The sequence below is a fragment of the Alosa pseudoharengus genome, unplaced genomic scaffold, assembly GCF_046254945.1.
Source record: "Alosa pseudoharengus isolate Yale_2024_CS ecotype anadromous, Long Island Sound unplaced genomic scaffold, YU_APseudo_1.1 YU_APseudo_1.1_scf_1, whole genome shotgun sequence".
Classification (NCBI taxonomy): Eukaryota; Metazoa; Chordata; class Actinopteri; order Clupeiformes; family Clupeidae; genus Alosa; species Alosa pseudoharengus.
The window spans coordinates 31901087-31918254 of NW_027468564.1; the positions used below are offsets into that span (position 1 = coordinate 31901087).

The following is a 17168-nucleotide window of genomic DNA, read 5'->3' on the forward strand; positions in this document are numbered from 1 at the left end:
TTGGGACTTACTTGTGACTTGCCAAACAGTGACTTGGTCCCACCTCTGGTAGAGCAGTGGTTCTCGAACTGTGGTACGGGTACCACTGGTGGTATGCAGACTTTCTCTAGTGGTACTCTGGGACTAAAGACTAAATAGTCACTTCAAATTATATATATAATATATAATAAAAGTCCTTAAATGACGTGATCACTGAAGTTAAATTTAAACTAGTTTATGTCTTTCTTGAAAACAAGAAACAATGAAAAACAGTAAAATATGTAGTTATTGGCCTACGCTACTGTATTTTAATGCCGGTCATAGTGGTGGCACTTGTAATTGTAATTGGTACTTGCAATTGTTTTCTGTGGTACTCATTGTGAAAAGTTTGAGAACCACTGGTGTAGAGCATCTCAAGATATCATCAAAAAATGTCTCTGACACAATCCTGCAACACTCTTCTTTAGGGTAGAATATACAGTTAAGAACAAAATTATTCATACCCCTGGCAAATTTTGATTTAATGTTGATTTTGTACCACTACACTTAGTGAAGGATTTCTGTGGTTGGTGTTTTTGGATGTCTGGGGTGGCGGCACGTGCTGTCAGGATATTCCAGCCTTCGCTATCCAGATCATTAAACTATTTACTTTTAACAATCTTTGGTGTTTACAAATGTAGCTTACTTCAAAATACACTTAATTAAAAGTACTTTCATTCACCCCCCAATAAAAACATAAATGTCCTTGTTTGTTCACAGAAGCAGAACCTGTAAGTACTCAGTGCTATTTCAGTATCTCAATTAATTCCTCTCAATCAGCTGACTTACTTCCGAGACTCCAGTTTACACTTCGGATCTTCCAGTCTCTCTTTGAGCAGGTTCACTCCTGACTTATCCAGAAAATTGTTGCTCACGTCCAGCTCTTTCAAACAGGAGTGGTCAGAACCCAGTGCATACTTCAAAATCCAACAGTTTGCGTTTGAGAGATGACATCTGGAGAGCCTTCATTCAAAAAAGAAGAAAACACTATACCATAATGTTTATTAGGGTCACCTTGACTAAACAATTATAGGACAGACCCTAATGGTGCTTTTTTCTCAACCCACTTAAGAATCATCATTAAAAGTCATTCAGTGCTTGATGATTTTGTTTCCTGGTGTGCTGATGCTTTTTACATTTAAATATAATTTAAACCGAAGACAGTTGCATAGACTTCAGATGACTTCCTCCAGTTTCCCAGTGCAGTGTAGTCAGGGCGCTGGCTTTGGACATGGTAACCGGTTATAAAAGCTTTTACTTGCTATCACCAAACCAAGCTCCACACCAAGATTGAACATTGGTCTGGGGAGTCTGCTATGTATTTTATACTGCACAAGAGGCGTGAATCTGGTTTTGTTCTTATCGGGAGCATTTACTGGCTAAAAAAATCAATTTTGATTACCATGCTCGGAGTTTAGTGCTGGGCTGGTGGGTGCCTTAATTCCGCCATACTCGGCAAAAGATAACTTTCGTTGTGAAATAGTGCTCCGCGATTAGTCGACCTATTCGACCATGAAAATTAGTTGACGGCAATTTTTTTACTTTTGACCACCTATTTATTTTTGGTCTCCCGTCTCAAATGGCTCACTGTAATGTTATTAACTCATTCAACTCAATAACTCAATAACACTGTGGGCTACGGTCTGAAACGGAAGTGTCTTTGCGCAAAACGCAAGTCACTTTGTGGGCGGATCTTGGGCGCTGATGCTATTTTACCGGCGGGATATTTGACCGTTGCGCCCGACGCAAATCTAAAATGGGGTGGTCTGAAGTAGCTACATTAATCATGGGTGTGGTTTGGGCGTAACGTGCAATAAACCAATCAGGGCGTCATCTCACATTCCCTTTAACAACAGGCAGGATTGCTATTATGGTGGCGTATTTGCCAGGTGCAGCCAGGAGCATTCACAGCGCTATAATTTTACTGTTCAGTTAGGAACTGTCAGCTATTGATTTTTCCTCTTGACAAAATGTAATACAGAATTGTCACAAAGACATACTTTCCGATGTTTTGGGATCACTCTCACTGAATCACGAGATTATGAATGCATGGTGATATTTTTGCTATGTACAATGTAGCCTAATCTAACATTACCTCTCTATAGACAATGCTTATCTTCTGTCAGTTAATCTCTTCTCTCCCGTGCTGCCGCTGGGGCATTTGGGTTAAATGGCATCGGCATGCAATTCAACATCACGTCTCGTCATCTAATATTTCCTAATTTATGTCATCAACACATCCGTGATTCGTGAAAATGTGTACGCTAGATTTATGCCTATTTTTTCACATCTTAATGGACACCACACTGATTTCCCTCGAGTGGTAATATTTTTCTTTGAAATTATGTATGGTTTAGCGAAATGGGAACTAGCCTACGTTGTATAGATGAGTGGAGCGAAGTGTGCGTTGCGCAGCACAGGCGGCCTGTGAGAAACCGTTTCCAAGTTGACCTAACTTTCAACTCTGCACATATCCCATTAACTGCATGACCGTAAGCTATTTACAATATTTTTTGTTAAGTAGAGTTTGTAAACACTTTATCATCAACTTAATGCACGCACAACATTCGTTTGAGCGTTTTTTGAAAATAACAAAAGGATGGAGGGAACATAACAAAGCTTGGAGTTATTTCAGATGGGCTACAACAAGGTAGGCAAAATTGTGGTGCTTAAAACCTTAGCGCGATGTTTAAAGCCATAAACAACGGTAAATTGGAACAAAACTAAAGGTAACTTTAGCCTTTATAGGGCTGTATAAAGTTGTCCAAATTAAGAGGTCATAATTAGGCGTTGTTGTAAAGATTTTGTATGTAGATGTTGTACTATATAGGCTACTAAATATTTAGGTCACCAATGCACGAACAAAACCGGGAAATGGACAAATATTATCAAGGCTTTGAATGTTTCCGTCTGTGCACGGGGGTGTCTGTAGATTGGTGTGCAACGCATTCATTCATGCAGGCCTGTGGTCATCCATGTGCCCTTAAAATAGCATCTGCATTTGCGCCACAGACTTTAGACCAGGGAGTTCCTGGTCTGTGGCGGAATTGTTTTCTGAAACTGCAAAATATCAACAGTGAACGTTTGCGCCGGAACACGCCCCGTCTTTTCGCTGAACCGCCCCGGTGGGCGCAGTCGAATTCCCTAATTTACAAGCACGTACCTGTGGAGGGAAAATTCCAATATGCGCTGACTGCAAAATAGGAAAGACAAAAGCGCGAGTATACAAAGTCAATTGCGCTGGGACGCACGATAGAGCCCTGTAACTGTTATTAATGTATTAAAAAGTAGGGCCTATGACTGTCTTTGGATATTAAACAGGCTACTTAAACTTTGGCAGTCATGTTTTAAACCCTGCTACGCAAGTGTAAACGCAAGTAGGCTACCAAGCTGTGCCTGCCTGCTTTCAGCGCGATTCATTATTAGGCAGTTAAGCGGGGGAGCTAAGCTAGGTTACGCTAGTCCAGGCTCTGACTAATATTAAGCGCTTTCAGACATACGTGTAAGACCGGAGGTTCTGCCGATGTTAAACGGTGGGGCCGTATATCTGAACGACATAACCGGTCATATGGAAGTCCGAATTCACCCGGTGTTTATACTACCCCCTACCTAGTATTTCCTCCGGACATTATGTAAATGTGCTGTGTCTGAACGAGGCGTAGAACATGCGGTTAAAATTCACACCTAGTGAGAGGGCGTGTTGGTGACGTTTCTTTCGTGCGTCCATGTGGTTAAATCTGACTTAAATGCCAGTGTTATGATGGAGTGGCATAGTGCTGTCCAGAAAATCTCCGACATGGAAAGATGCAGACATCACGGAGCTACTGTCCATGAGGGCATACAACATTTTGATAAAACACATGAAGGGAATGGCACGTTGTAGCCTACAACTGCATGGCAAGGCCAAACGAATTCAAAAGACTGAATCATCATAAGCAGAAGGCGCTGAAAAGGCAGTAGCCTACAGCGACGTCGTTGACGACAATAACAGGAGTATTTAATAAATTGTTAGCCAACACGGTTTTCTGTTCATTGATAGCCTTAGGCAGAATTAGGCTACAGAAAAGAATACAGGATTTTTTTCTCTCCCGGCAGTAAAGACAGTAGATTCGTGTTTAAAATTAAATGAAAACTAAAGGTAGGCTATAGGCTAATTATGCATATGACCATCCAGAGGAGGCTGGTGATCTGTCAAGAATGATGAAGATCGTAAGATACAGATGGTTTTATTGTTGCTGTCATTATTACCACAAACACGAATTGACAACGAAACCATGGCGATCGTGGGTTATATCTTGCCTGTTTATTAGGCCATGCACAGCCCTGTCAGAACTCCGTGTAGCATGCATACTGGCAGTTTTCATAAACCATCACCAGCTAGTTCGCACTTTGGATATATCGTTGGATTGTGAAAAGCCCAATTTCGAATAACTACAGTACAACAGATGAGGTAGGATGCATCTTTTGCAATTAGAATTTCGTGTTGGTGAGACCTGTTGCCTATCAGTAGACATGTCATCTCGAGTTCCACGACAGCTTAGCTAGTGCCACCGAAATATGACACTGAAATCCTCTCACTATTGGAGTCGCTCAGATAAAACAGCTGTAACGTGGTTAGGACACTTTTGCTGTGGAGTGGAGACGCCATAAGTTAGGTGTGGTTTTGACAATCAGAAAAGCAATATACTGAAATAGTTTAATGATGTAAAGTCAAGTGCTGGTCTGGTGTGTGTGCACGCAGTTTTTATTGATGAGTCGGAGTGGCAAGGGCATTATAAAACTTCTCGCTCTTAGGCCTACTCATACACCGCGTTGAAATGGCGTAGCTGTCTAAATTAAAATCATATCATGCTAGGGGAGAAATCGTGGGACATCCATTATTTTGTTATTCAGCACCCATGGTCAAAAATATGTTCCCGCGCGCCTGCATTACGTTGAAAACAGATAAATGTGTTTACTCGAAGCACACATACAAATACTGTATGTGCGCACTTACGTGACTATCCTACTTCAAGTATTAGCCTACGCACAATAGATTTCTCTTCTTTAGCCTATAATACATAGGCTACACTTTGTAAACAAAAAGCAGCTGTGACAGGCAGCGGCCGCATATATTCTGCGTCATATATCTCGCATCTTGTGAACTCTAAGCCCCCACCCCTCACTCGACAACCACACGGAGATTCTGTAATGTGCGTGTATGTCGTTCACACATACGTCCGTATAAGGTCAGTATTAGGTCCGCAGGTTAGCATCATATCTGAATCATCCGAAGGGTAGGACCTCCGTTTGACAAACCTCCGCATGTACTCCGGAGGTTATATCTGAAAGCGCTTATAGTATTGTGGAAATTGCAATAAATGAAGTGAAGAGAGTGGCTCACGTTGACAACGCAACGGCGTGTCATTTATTCATTCATACAAAAAAAAACTTTAAAATGAATATGCCGTGCCCGTGATATCAACAATCAAGGTGCGCGTCATTTCCCATGTTCAATAGGTCACAACATGTATTTTTTAGCGTTCAAGCCAACTGATAAAGTGAGGTAACCTATGTGGTAAGACGCGCAAAGTGCCTGTAGCCTACTTGTTTTGAACATGCTGACATTTGCAAAGTCCTCAACTCCTGTCGCCTTTCAAAGTTGGCTAGACCATCGTTTCTCAAACTTTGGGCCGCGGACGAGCACTGGCCGCAACGTGGACACTGCTGGTGGAGTGAAATTATTCCCGGGGCTTCGTCTGATAATTTGCTGCGCAATTGATCAAGGAACCGCAGACCGAGAGAAAAAGAAAACAAACGTTTCTGCAATCAGTGTCATCAAACATAGAGGCATACAATTAAATGCTGGTATGAGCGTTCATTCAATGCATGCGTGTGCGCGAGCGAAACTGAAACCACTCGATAACGTTGGTAGCAAAGCTCCGATTCACCTATTGGAAGGCTATTTAATTATGAAACAACATTTAATAGAATGATGTGGATTTATGCAACTTCCATAAAAACCGAGCACAGACTAATACACTATCTAGCATTGTATTGCATAGTCAAATTTGAATAACATGACCAAAAGCTATTGTGGCATAATTAAATATCATGTCAATATTCTTTCCATTTGCCTACCAGTGTATGATGCTTGCATGAGGGAAACATCCCAAAACAATGGCACCCATATAATTGCTGTTGTTTTGAGAAGTATTTATCATGCAACCACACAACAATGTTGGTGGTATTTTTTGTAGCTCAGTCCGTTTGGGGGGGGGGGGGGGGGTTAATAGCGGGAGGGGATAAATATAAATAGAATAAGTAGTTGCAAATCTTCAGGAGTTCAGGAGTCTAATTGCTGAAGGGTAGAAGCTGTTGTTGAAGCGCGTCGTTCCTGTCTTCAGAGATCTTTAGCGTCTTCCAGAGGGCAGAAGTTGGAAGAGATCATGGCTCGGATGTGAGGCGTCCCTGATGATCTTGGTTGCTCGGTTCAAGCTGTGTTCAGCATACAGAGAGTGGACTGATGGAAGGTCACAACCAGTGATGTTGGAGGCTTTGGTGACAACTCTCTAATTTCCTCTTGGTGCGACTGCCAGAGCTCCCATACCAGACAGTGATTGAAGATGTGATGATGCTTTCAATGATGGCTTTGTAGAAGAGCAGCAAAAGGGTTTTGTTGACATGAAACTTTTTCAGTTGTCTTAGGAAATAAAGTCTCTGATTCGCCTTTTTGATAAGGTGGGTGGTGTTAATGTCCCATTTCAAATTATGGCTGATATGTGAGCCAAGAAATTTAAAGGAGTCAGTCAAGGTTATAGGCTGTTCACCTATAATAGACGGGGCTTTGGTGTTAGGCCACCTTCTCATGTCCACAACCATTTCTTTGGTTTTTGAGGCGTTAAGATGGAGCTTATTTTCAGTACACCAGTCCGTAGCCCATTTCACCTCCTTGTGGTACTGGGACTCGTCATTGTCACTAATGAGGCCTATGATGGTGGTGTCATCTGCATACTTCAATACTTTGACAGAGTGATGGTGAGATCTCATGTCATTAGTGTAGATGAAGAACAGAAGAGGAGATGACACACAGCCTTGTGGTGCTCCAGTGTTGAGGGTCAGAGGGCATGATGTTGTATTGTTAACCTTGACTGATTGAATTCTATTCCTCAGGAAGTCCAGTATCCAGTGACACAGAGCTGAGTTGATGTTCATGGCTTGCAACCTAGAGAAGAGGATGAGTGGATCAATGGTGTTAAAGGCAGAGCTAAAGTCAATGAACATCATGCGTGCATAGGTGTTGCTTGACTCCAGGTGTTGCAGTATAGAGTGAACTCCTAGGTTGATGGCATCTTCCACAGATCTGTTAGACTGGTAAGCAAACTGGTAGGGATCCATCAGCGGTGATACTGTGATTTGCAGATGGGAGAGTACCACACGTTCAAACACCGTCATAGCCACTGAAGTGAGGGCAACGGGCCTGAAGTCGTTGAGCCCAGTTGTTTTTGTTGTCTTTGCGACCGGAATGATGGTAGAGGCTTTAAAACACTGTGGAACAACACACTGCTGCAGAGAAGTGTTGAAAATGTCAGTGAAGACAGGTGCCAGTTGATCTGCACAGTGTCTGAAAACAGCTGGGGAAAGCTGATCTGGTCCTGCTGCTTTCCTGGCCTGTTTTTTAAAAAGTTTGCACACCTCTGCCTCCTGGATGACAAAGGGAGGAGAGGAGGAGGTGGGAGGAGAGGGGAAGACTGCTGGTGACTGATTGTCCTCAAACCGGGCATAAAATGCATTGAGTCAGGAAGCTCAGGGTCCACATCTGGTGGTGAAGTAGGCCCTCTATTGAAATTGGTCATCTCCTTCAGACTTTTCCAGACTGACCTGGGGTTGTTGGTGGCCAGTTGATGCTCCAGTTTCAATGCATAATCAGCTTTAGCTTTTCTGATAGCAGAACGAAGTTCATACTTGGCAGTCTTATACTCCTCCTTGTCTCCTTTCTTAAATGCAGAGCTTTTTTTCCTGCAAAGTGCAGCAACCTCTTTGGTGAACCAGGGTTTACCATTGCTATATGTCTTGATGCATTTTGTCCCGATGCAGTCATCAACACAAAACCGGACGTATGACGTCACAGCCTCTGTGTACTCGCCTAGGCTGACACACGTGTGTTTAAAGATGTCCCAGTTGGTACATTCAAAGCAGCCTTTCAGCGTATCGATAGCATAGTAATGATAATTTAATGGGGGGTTGGTTCATGTAGGTGCCATGATCGGCCCTCAGGTCAAAGAAGTTTAACAAACATTGAACATTGTCTATGTCCATGGCAACACTGTAAAGTATATCAAAGGTTTGACATTAGATCTGATGGTAGCATTTTAAATGTTTTATTTTTTTGAACAGTTCATTTAATAAGCTTCTAACAAAAGTAGGGTGATCTATATTTTATGTTTTCCCTTCAGTTGAGTTCAAAATAAAATGGACACAACGAAATAACAAACACTTGATTTTTGTAAAAAAAAATTATAGTCATTTAGATTAGTCGACTAATCGAAAAATTAGTCGAAAGATTAGTCGTTAGAAAATTAGTCGTTAGTGGCAGCACTATTGTGAAATCAAAATTCCACTGGAGCTCCAAGCGGATTTGTACACGCACCCTCACAACACTGTTTACAGCTCTTCGAGTCACGGAAAATGTCATTTTTGGTACATAGCTAATTTAGATGAACTTATGGGGTGGGGGCTTGCGTTTCTTTAGAGATCCGCCGTCTTGGTTTGTATGAATATTAAAGGAACCATATGTAAGATTGTGGCCAAAACTGGTACTGCAATCACTTTCAAATTACTGTAGAGCGGTGTATCCCCTCCCTCCCCCCTGACTCGAGGTTGCCAACCCGGATGCCAAAACACTACTGGCTTTGTGATTAGTAGATAGGTAGAGGGTGGCGCATCAGGCCAAAACACAACATGACATGACAAAACACAACATCAACATCAGTTGAGGGCTGCAACTTCACTTTTTAAATGGCAATATCCTGGCCGGACTACTGTTGTCAGTGATATAAGTATTTGAAATGAACATGATTTCTTAATGTCTAGTGACATATCAGGGCCATTTTATGATTCATTGAAATACATTTCTTACATATGGTTCCTTTAAGTGACACATACACGTAAAAGGGCGGAAATAGGTGACGTTCCATAGCATTTATCAGCGGTCTGCAGAAGCTGCAATGGCATCGAGCGATTTTTGCAGGTTGTGCAAAAAAAACATGAAAGTGAATGGTATTTTCACCCGCTCGATCGATTTGTTTGCTTACCTAAAAAATACATTGAGCATCGTCGAGAGGTTAAAGGGAATTGGATTGACGGTCGTGAGAGAGACTTTGCCATCGCTTCTCTATCGTCATCGTTTTAAACCCACCAATAGCACGCCAGGTGGAAAAGCCAATTTGTGATTGGTCCCTGCAAAATTGTAAGGGAAGCAGCAGAGAAAGATGCACAGGTTTCCAGCCTGAGCTGCAGGGCGAAAAAAATCTCCGGCAGATCAGGCTGGGTTTACCCAGTCTATTCAATGGCCATTGTGTCAATCTCTATCATCTACTGGTATGGCAACATTGCTACCAAAGAGAAGAACGCCCTTGCTAAAATTATGGATGTAGCTAGTAAGATAAGAGTGAGTACACAGTGTTTCCTCTAGATTTTTTTAGCAGTGGAGGTAGGCAATCCGTCGTCCCCCCCGCCCCCCCCCAACAAAAAAAGTCCCACTAAATATCAGAAGGCTACGTATGGTACAAAATGAAAAACTGGCATTTCAATAGAATAGAATATCTTTTTTTAACCTCTATTTACACACAACGCAATGGCTCTTTCACTAATTAGGCTTTTTTATGGCTAAGACTTATAGGATCTATAGCTTATAGCTTAATTTGAACCTATAGCATAATAATAATAACACGGGGGTCGGGGGTGTCATCCCCGGGATTTTTTTTTTTTATTCTAGTTGCTAATCACACCATTTAACGTGACTTGAGAGGGACAGGATTCAGGAACTAAAGACAGGCCCATCTTCTGTCTGACTCACGTCACGTTAACCCATGCATTAAACCACATGTCACTGCTTGAACATACTGTAGTTCACATTGATAATGAAGAAAACGCTTAGCCTACTTGGTTTCTGACAGAAATTAAGTTTTGTGCCAACATGTAGAACCACAACCCACAACACAGCCTTTATTTGGTACAAATCTGCATTCTGCAAAAATGCATACAAAATGTTTTTGGCCAAGTTTTGAGGTTTCCATATTTGCAAAATTGCTTTAATCTTCGTTACTACCAGTTGTTGCTTTTTTCCTGCATCTAATAGCGATTGAGTGTGCATCTAATAACAGCGGAGTCTCAGCGGAGAGACATCCACTCTCCAGGTTTCATTTTCGGTTTCATGTTGCGAGCTAATAGGCTATGATGTGGGAAATACTTTGAATACAAATGGGTAAATTAATGGGGTTTCCTTAGCCTATGCTACACCTTTCCACAGAGTTGTGCGAAAATTGTAGCCTACCGGCAGTTCTTGCGTTGTTGACAAATATGCGTTAGTAGTAGTTCATGTATTTAGTGATGCAATTAGTTTACTTTCCTAACATTTTCACACTTCTGAATCAAAATGAAAAGCTTGTTTAAAGAATTCATAAGTCATGACTTATCCTTAATCCTGTTGGAACCACTTAAAAAATGATTCCACTAGTGATTTATCGTAACACCCCCAATTATCACCACTTTTGTTCGGAAATTCTAAAACAACGATGTTTTTTAACACTTCAAAATAACATTTGCTAAATGAACCTTACATTTTTCAGTAGCCATAGGTGTGTAGATTTGAACAAAATCTGGTTTGGTTCTTAAATATCCGATTTTGTTTACCACGCTCGGAGTTATAGTGCTGGCCTGATGGGTCGCCTATTTAATAAAATGGTGTGGGTGCTTACGTTTCTTTAGAAATGGATATTAAGTGACACATACACGCAAGACGCCGGAAATACGGGACTGACGGTAATAGGGGGGAGTTCCGATACTGATTTTGTTCACACAATCTAAGAGACACCATGCATTACTGACCTCAGTATTTCTAGTTTACAGTTTGGACTTTTGAGTCCAGAGCACAGCTGTTCAACCCCAAAGTCCCACAAGTGATTTCCACTCATGTCCAGCTCTCTCAGAGGACTGTGTGGCTGCTGTAGAGCTGAGGCCACCATTACACAGGAACTCTCAGAGAGGCCACAGTTTGATAATCTGAAAGCAACAGAGGATTAGTTTGTGAGGGTGCACTATCAGAGGTAATTACAGACATGAACTACTGTACTACAACACCAGTGGTGGCAGATGTTTTTGAAAATAATATGTTTACAATCATATTTATTTTTCATTTCATGTTTCATTGAAACAAATGATGTTTGGACCACATCAAAACAAAGAAAAAAAGTCTAAAAAAAAAAAAAGTATAAACATTTTTAAAATGTATTGTCTCCCCATATTCATGTTAAAATCAGATACAGTAGAGTTTTGGTGAAGATAATGGCAACATTTTTAAAACAACTAATAACAAGTGACCTGGTGAATAGTATTGTATTTAGTGATGCAATTAGTGCTTTACCTTCTTAACAGTTTTACACTTCTGTGTCAAAAACATAGTTTATGTTTGAAGAATTCATCACTTATGGGTGCTACCAATTGAGAGAAAGTGGAATAGAACATTATGTCCAATATTCCAATATGTGGTTTAATGTTCTGCATTTCTCATTAGTAGGTCACTTTGATACTAAGAGTATGATTGTATGATATCTGTACTGTCCCTGTGTGTGACTGTGCTTAGAGATAAGCAGGAATATTATGACTTTGCAGTGTTTCACTGTTCTGCATGGCTGCGTCAGTAGCTATCTGCTCCGGATTGCCAGGTTGCCACTAATCAGAGTCTGATTCAGTGTAGTCCACGTGAGATGGGATGACCAACGCCAACTCCTGTCAGCCTGGAAGGATACTTAAACCCTATCTATTTCCTTGTCTAGTTAGAGCAGCTGATGGATCTTTAGGTGAAGTCATGCTGTCTCTCCCTTGATGCGCATCATTGTAAATAAACTCTGTTCCTGATTTTTCATACTATTGGTCTGACTGGGTCTCTATTAAATCTATGGTATCAAAAATACCATCACAATCCTGTTGACATCCCCTACAACATGATTCTACTAGTGCTCTAATTTGTTCATACAATCTAGACATTACTGACCTTAGTATTTCTAGTTTACAGTTTGGACTTTTGAGTCCAGAGCACAGCTGTTTAACCCCAAAGTCCCACAGGCGATTTCCACTCATGTCCAGCTCTCTCAGAGCACTGTGTGGCTGCTGGAGAACTGAGGTCACCATTACACAGGAATCCACAGAGAGGCCACAGTTTGATATTCTGAAAGCAAACAGGATTGGTTTTGTGATGGTGTACTATCAGAGGAAATTACAGACATAACCCACAACTATAATGTCAGAATATATTTTCTGAGGATCACAATTTCACAAATCATGTCTCAATGTCATGGTTTCTTGACACAAATGGTGTATGAACTGGATCAAAACAGTCAAAACATTTTATAATTAGTTGTCACCTCATATTCATGTGTTTGAAATAAACTAAGGTATACAGTGAAGAGAATGGCAAAATTCCCATAACAACCTCTGACACAAAACCCAGTGATTTGTATTGTATTTAATGATGCAATTGTTGCTTTAATTTCATAACAGTTTTATACTTGTGTCAAAAACATATGTTTAAATCACTTATGGGTGGTTCCAATCCTGTTGACATCACTTCAACACCAATGGCGACAGATGTTTTTGAAAATAATATGTTAATCATATTTATTTTTCATTTCATGTTTCCTTGAAACAAATTATGGTTGAACCACATCAAAACAGTCCCCATATTCAAGTTGAAATCAGATAAAGTACATAGAAGTTGGTGAAGATAATGGCAACATTTTTAAAACAACTAATAACCCAGTAACCCAGCGAAAAGTATTGTATTTAGTGATGCAATTAGCCATTTACTTTCCTAACATTTTTACACTTCTGCATCAAAATTGAAAAGCTTATGTTTGAAGAATTCATAATTCATGAGTGTTCCCAAACCTTTTGACATCAATTAAAAAAAAATCTACTAGTGCTCTACTGATTTTATTTATACAATCTAAGAGACACCGTGCATTACTGACCTGAGTATTTCTAGTTTACAGTTTGGACTTTTGAGTCCAGAGCACAGCTGTTCAACACCAGTGGTCCCCAGGTGATTTCCACTCATGTCCAGCTCTCTCAGAGCACTGTGTGGCTGCTGGAGAACTGAGGCCACCATTACACAGGAATCCACAGAGAGGCCACAGTTTGATAGTCTGAAAGCAAACAGAGGAATGTTTTTGTGAGGATGCACTATCAGAGGTAATTACAAACATGTACTGCAGCTATAACACCAATGGTGGCAGATGTTTTTTGAGGATTATATTTTTACAACCATATTTACTCTTTAATTCAATGCTTTCTTGACACAAATGGTGCATGAACCAGATCAACTGGATTAAGTTTGTTTTGTCACAATGTAGTAACATACATTACAGTATATCTGACCTGATGCAATGATATGACTGATAACATGCCCATAAAAGTATGCCAGGTGATTTCCTTTATGTCCACCACATCCAAAAAAAGTTGAGGGAGGGGCATGTTTTCCACTGTTAATTCACCTTCTCATTTAACTACATTCTGTAAAAGTTTAGGAACTAAGGAAACCAGTTGCTAGACTTTTGAAAATGAAATGTTGTTTGCCCGATATAGGATTTCAGCTGCTCAACAGTCTAGGGTCTTCTTAATCATATTTTCCAAAAATCAATACAATTTATCTCCAGCTTTTTTAGTCTTTATCATTACACAACTTTTCCAACCTTTTGTTTCCTCTGTCCCAACTTGTTGAGACATACTGCTGACATCAAATTCAAAATGTACTAATATTTTCCATGAAATCAAGTGTCAAATTGGTAATTTTCAATATTTGATTTGTTGTCTATGTCCTTTTTGCAGCTAAATACAGGTTTACGAGATTAGCAGATGATCACATTCTGTTTTTATATGCATTTTAGGTCCAAACTTTTTTGGAATCGTGATGTTATCTGGCCTGATGCAATGATATGACTATAAACATGGTGTTTGAAGGATAATGTTGCACACAGAGGTGTGGTTACAGTCTTACAATCTTTCAGAGTGTGAACCCCTCCACTTTCATGACTATAAACATGGCCATCAAAGCATATCAACATGAAGTAAAAGTCATGCCCTTAAAATAAAAATGAATATAGAATGTGACACTCACTGGGCCTTTCTACAGCAGCTCACGAACATGCTTAGTACTGTTTTGCGTTCTGAAGGGTGACACTTTTGGTGGTTAAATTCACCCAGAATCCCTCCTGACATCTGAATTAAGGTGCTAATCTCTGACCAATGAGAAAGTGAAAATTCTCTCTGTGATTTCAGGAGGCTCTCAATGTCTTCAATCACACTGGGGTCTTGCATTTCAATCTGACAGTGGAGAAGATCAATACATTTGTCCATAGAGACATCTGCCTGTTTACCCAAATCTTTTATGTATTTCAGTGTGCTTTCAGTTGTCCCTGAGCGGTCGCAAGAATCTGTCAATAGACTTTGCAAAAGCATCTGACTGGACTCCAGAGACATTCCATGGAGGAAACGCAGAAAGTATTGGTGTCCATTCTTCCTCTCCAACATTTTATCCACAGCACTTCTCAGCAGAGTATCCAGGGAAACATCTTCAGGCTGTATTCTGAACTTGCCCCCCAATAAAAGCCTTAAGATGTCCATGTTTTTGTTGTTGTAAGCATAAAAGACACAGATTGCAGCCAGAAACTCCTGAATGCCCATATGCTTGAAGCGGAAAACATTCTCCTGAAAGAACTCAGACTTGTCTTGATTGCTCTCTATGAAAACCCTGAAAATTGATGTCTCTGAGATATTAATTTCAAAGTCTCTCAAATCCTGTTCAAAAAATGTGAAACTGTTTTTCATCAACTGTCTCAAAGCTAGTTCTGAAAATCTCAACATAATTTCTCTACTTGTTCTTTGGGGGTCCCCATCGACCATTTTCTCACCCTCAATTTGCACAGAACTGCTCTTGACCTCAGCCTCTGTGTTCATCTGACTAATAACGAAATGTGAGTACAATTCAGTGCAGGTTTGTATCCTGTTTTCCCCCTGTTCAAGCATATTCTTAACAACACTGACTGCAATTGAACACAAGGCTGGGGTGTGACACATGGCATGGAGGCTTCTTGACAACTTGATTCGAAGCAAGATATTACTTGCATCTGTGACATCATTTAGACTCTCTTTGACAAACTCCTCCATTTGTGAGTCAGAGAGGGGAAGCATTTCTGTCACTCGGTTGATATACCAAGAGGGAACTTGGTTGGTTGATGATCCATGTGAGGTTATCCACACCTTCGCAAAAGGAAGCAAATTGCCTTTGATAATATTTGTTATTATTGTGCCCACAGATGATATTTCTGAAATGTCACACAGCATTTGGTTATTTTGGAAATCCAAATGAAGTTGGCTTTCATCAAGACCATCAAAGATCACAACAATTCTGGAGTCATCAAATCTCTTTATAGCTGCTAAATTGTCAAACTCTGGGTGGAAATTAACCAGCAGCTTGTGCAGACTACAGGAGATGTCCTTGACTAGATTCAGTTTCCAAAATGGAAACATGAACACAACATCCACATCCTTGTTTTCTTTTCCATCAGCCCAGTCAAGAATGAACTTGTGCACAGAGGATGTTTTTCCAATGCCAGCTGCGCCCTGGGTCATTACTGTCCTTACAACACCATGTGCTTTGAAGATGTCATTGCAGGAGACTGAATTGAATTTCTCCTCAAACAAGGAAAACAAGACTTTAACTTCTGCAGCATATTTTGTGATGATCCTGTGATTGTTCTGACTTGCAGCTTTTGGTATGCTTTCACCACACTGCTCAATCCTCCTCTTCAGACTAGCTTTGTGAAGTGTCAGGAACCCATCATCCTCTATTGAATAAACAAAACACAGGATACAGAGTAAATATTCTGTAATGTTGAGACATTTCTAAATGATCGATCACAGAATTATCTCAGGTTTCTAACATTTCTGCAATATTACTTTAGATACTGTAAACATGCACTTATTTGTAACCCAGTTTGAAAAAAAAAAGAAATCTATCTTCATTATTTAGGTGATAATAGTGCATGTTTGTGCCTTCTCAATGGACTAAAGGCCTACTACAAATCTCGATTAGTGGGTTAGCAAGGTATGTTGCGCTCTAAGCCAGGGTATGCTGTGACACAAAAGTGGCTGTTTTACCGTTGAGAAATTTCTCAGAATTATGTTAGGTTTGCTATGCTGTATGGCTATAATGTGGACGATACCCCTATTACAAGTTTGTTTACTATCAAATTTGCTTCGTAAAGGATATATTAAGGTGAAAATCTTGCATAGTGTACCTTTAACAATATTGTAATGACCTGGCGTATGTTTATGTTCATGGTATTTAGCAGATGCTTTTGTCCAAAGTGACAGTCAGGAAAGCAGTATGGCTTCACTTTTTAGTGCACTCTCTGGTGTTGTGTGAGTTGTGTACTGTAACTGAAACAGTTAATGCACTGGTACGTTTTCTTACCCGTAATGGCGTTTACAAACAGAAGTTCGGGAGGAGCATGACGGAATTTGTTACGCCTCCTTCTTCAATCAGACAGGATATTTATTCGCAGTCTATCTCTACCTGCCGAAGCTGCAGCATCGGCTGCTCCGCTTGCAAGACGCGTTTGGTCAAGCTAGGAAACAAGTCGCCGGTCACGCAGATTGGCTTCCCCAGCGCCTTCTCGGGCATCCAATCGCTCACCTGTTTCTAATAACAGCAATAGCCGCCGCACGACCCAAAGAAGGAGAGCTACTCCACGGACCATATCTTTGATTAGAGCAGAGTTGGATGTAAGATCGATTGCCCTCGTTTCGCAAGGAAAGCAGACCTGCTTCGCCTTCTCCAACAATCTTTCCACTCCTACTATATAGCCGATCAACCAAGCACCAGCGCCACA

The 17168-nt window shown here is 40.6% G+C and overlaps 1 protein-coding gene across 3 annotated transcripts in view; it reads right to left on the bottom strand.

Moving 5' to 3' along the window:
- Positions 1-17168, bottom strand: part of LOC143125341 (uncharacterized) — a 263904-nt gene that overhangs the window by 58481 nt on the left and 188255 nt on the right. For all 3 annotated transcript variants that reach the window (XR_012987252.1, XM_076286721.1, XM_076286733.1), the window contains exons 8-11: positions 13248-13421; positions 12272-12445; positions 11107-11280; positions 808-981 (exon numbers count right to left, since the gene is read on the bottom strand). Coding sequence is in view for 2 of the 3 variants with exons in the window: in XM_076286721.1 (XP_076142836.1) it covers positions 808-981; positions 11107-11280; positions 12272-12445; positions 13248-13421 (696 nt within the window). In the remaining variant the exon portion in view is untranslated. The remainder of the gene's footprint in view (positions 1-807; positions 982-11106; positions 11281-12271; positions 12446-13247; positions 13422-17168) is intronic.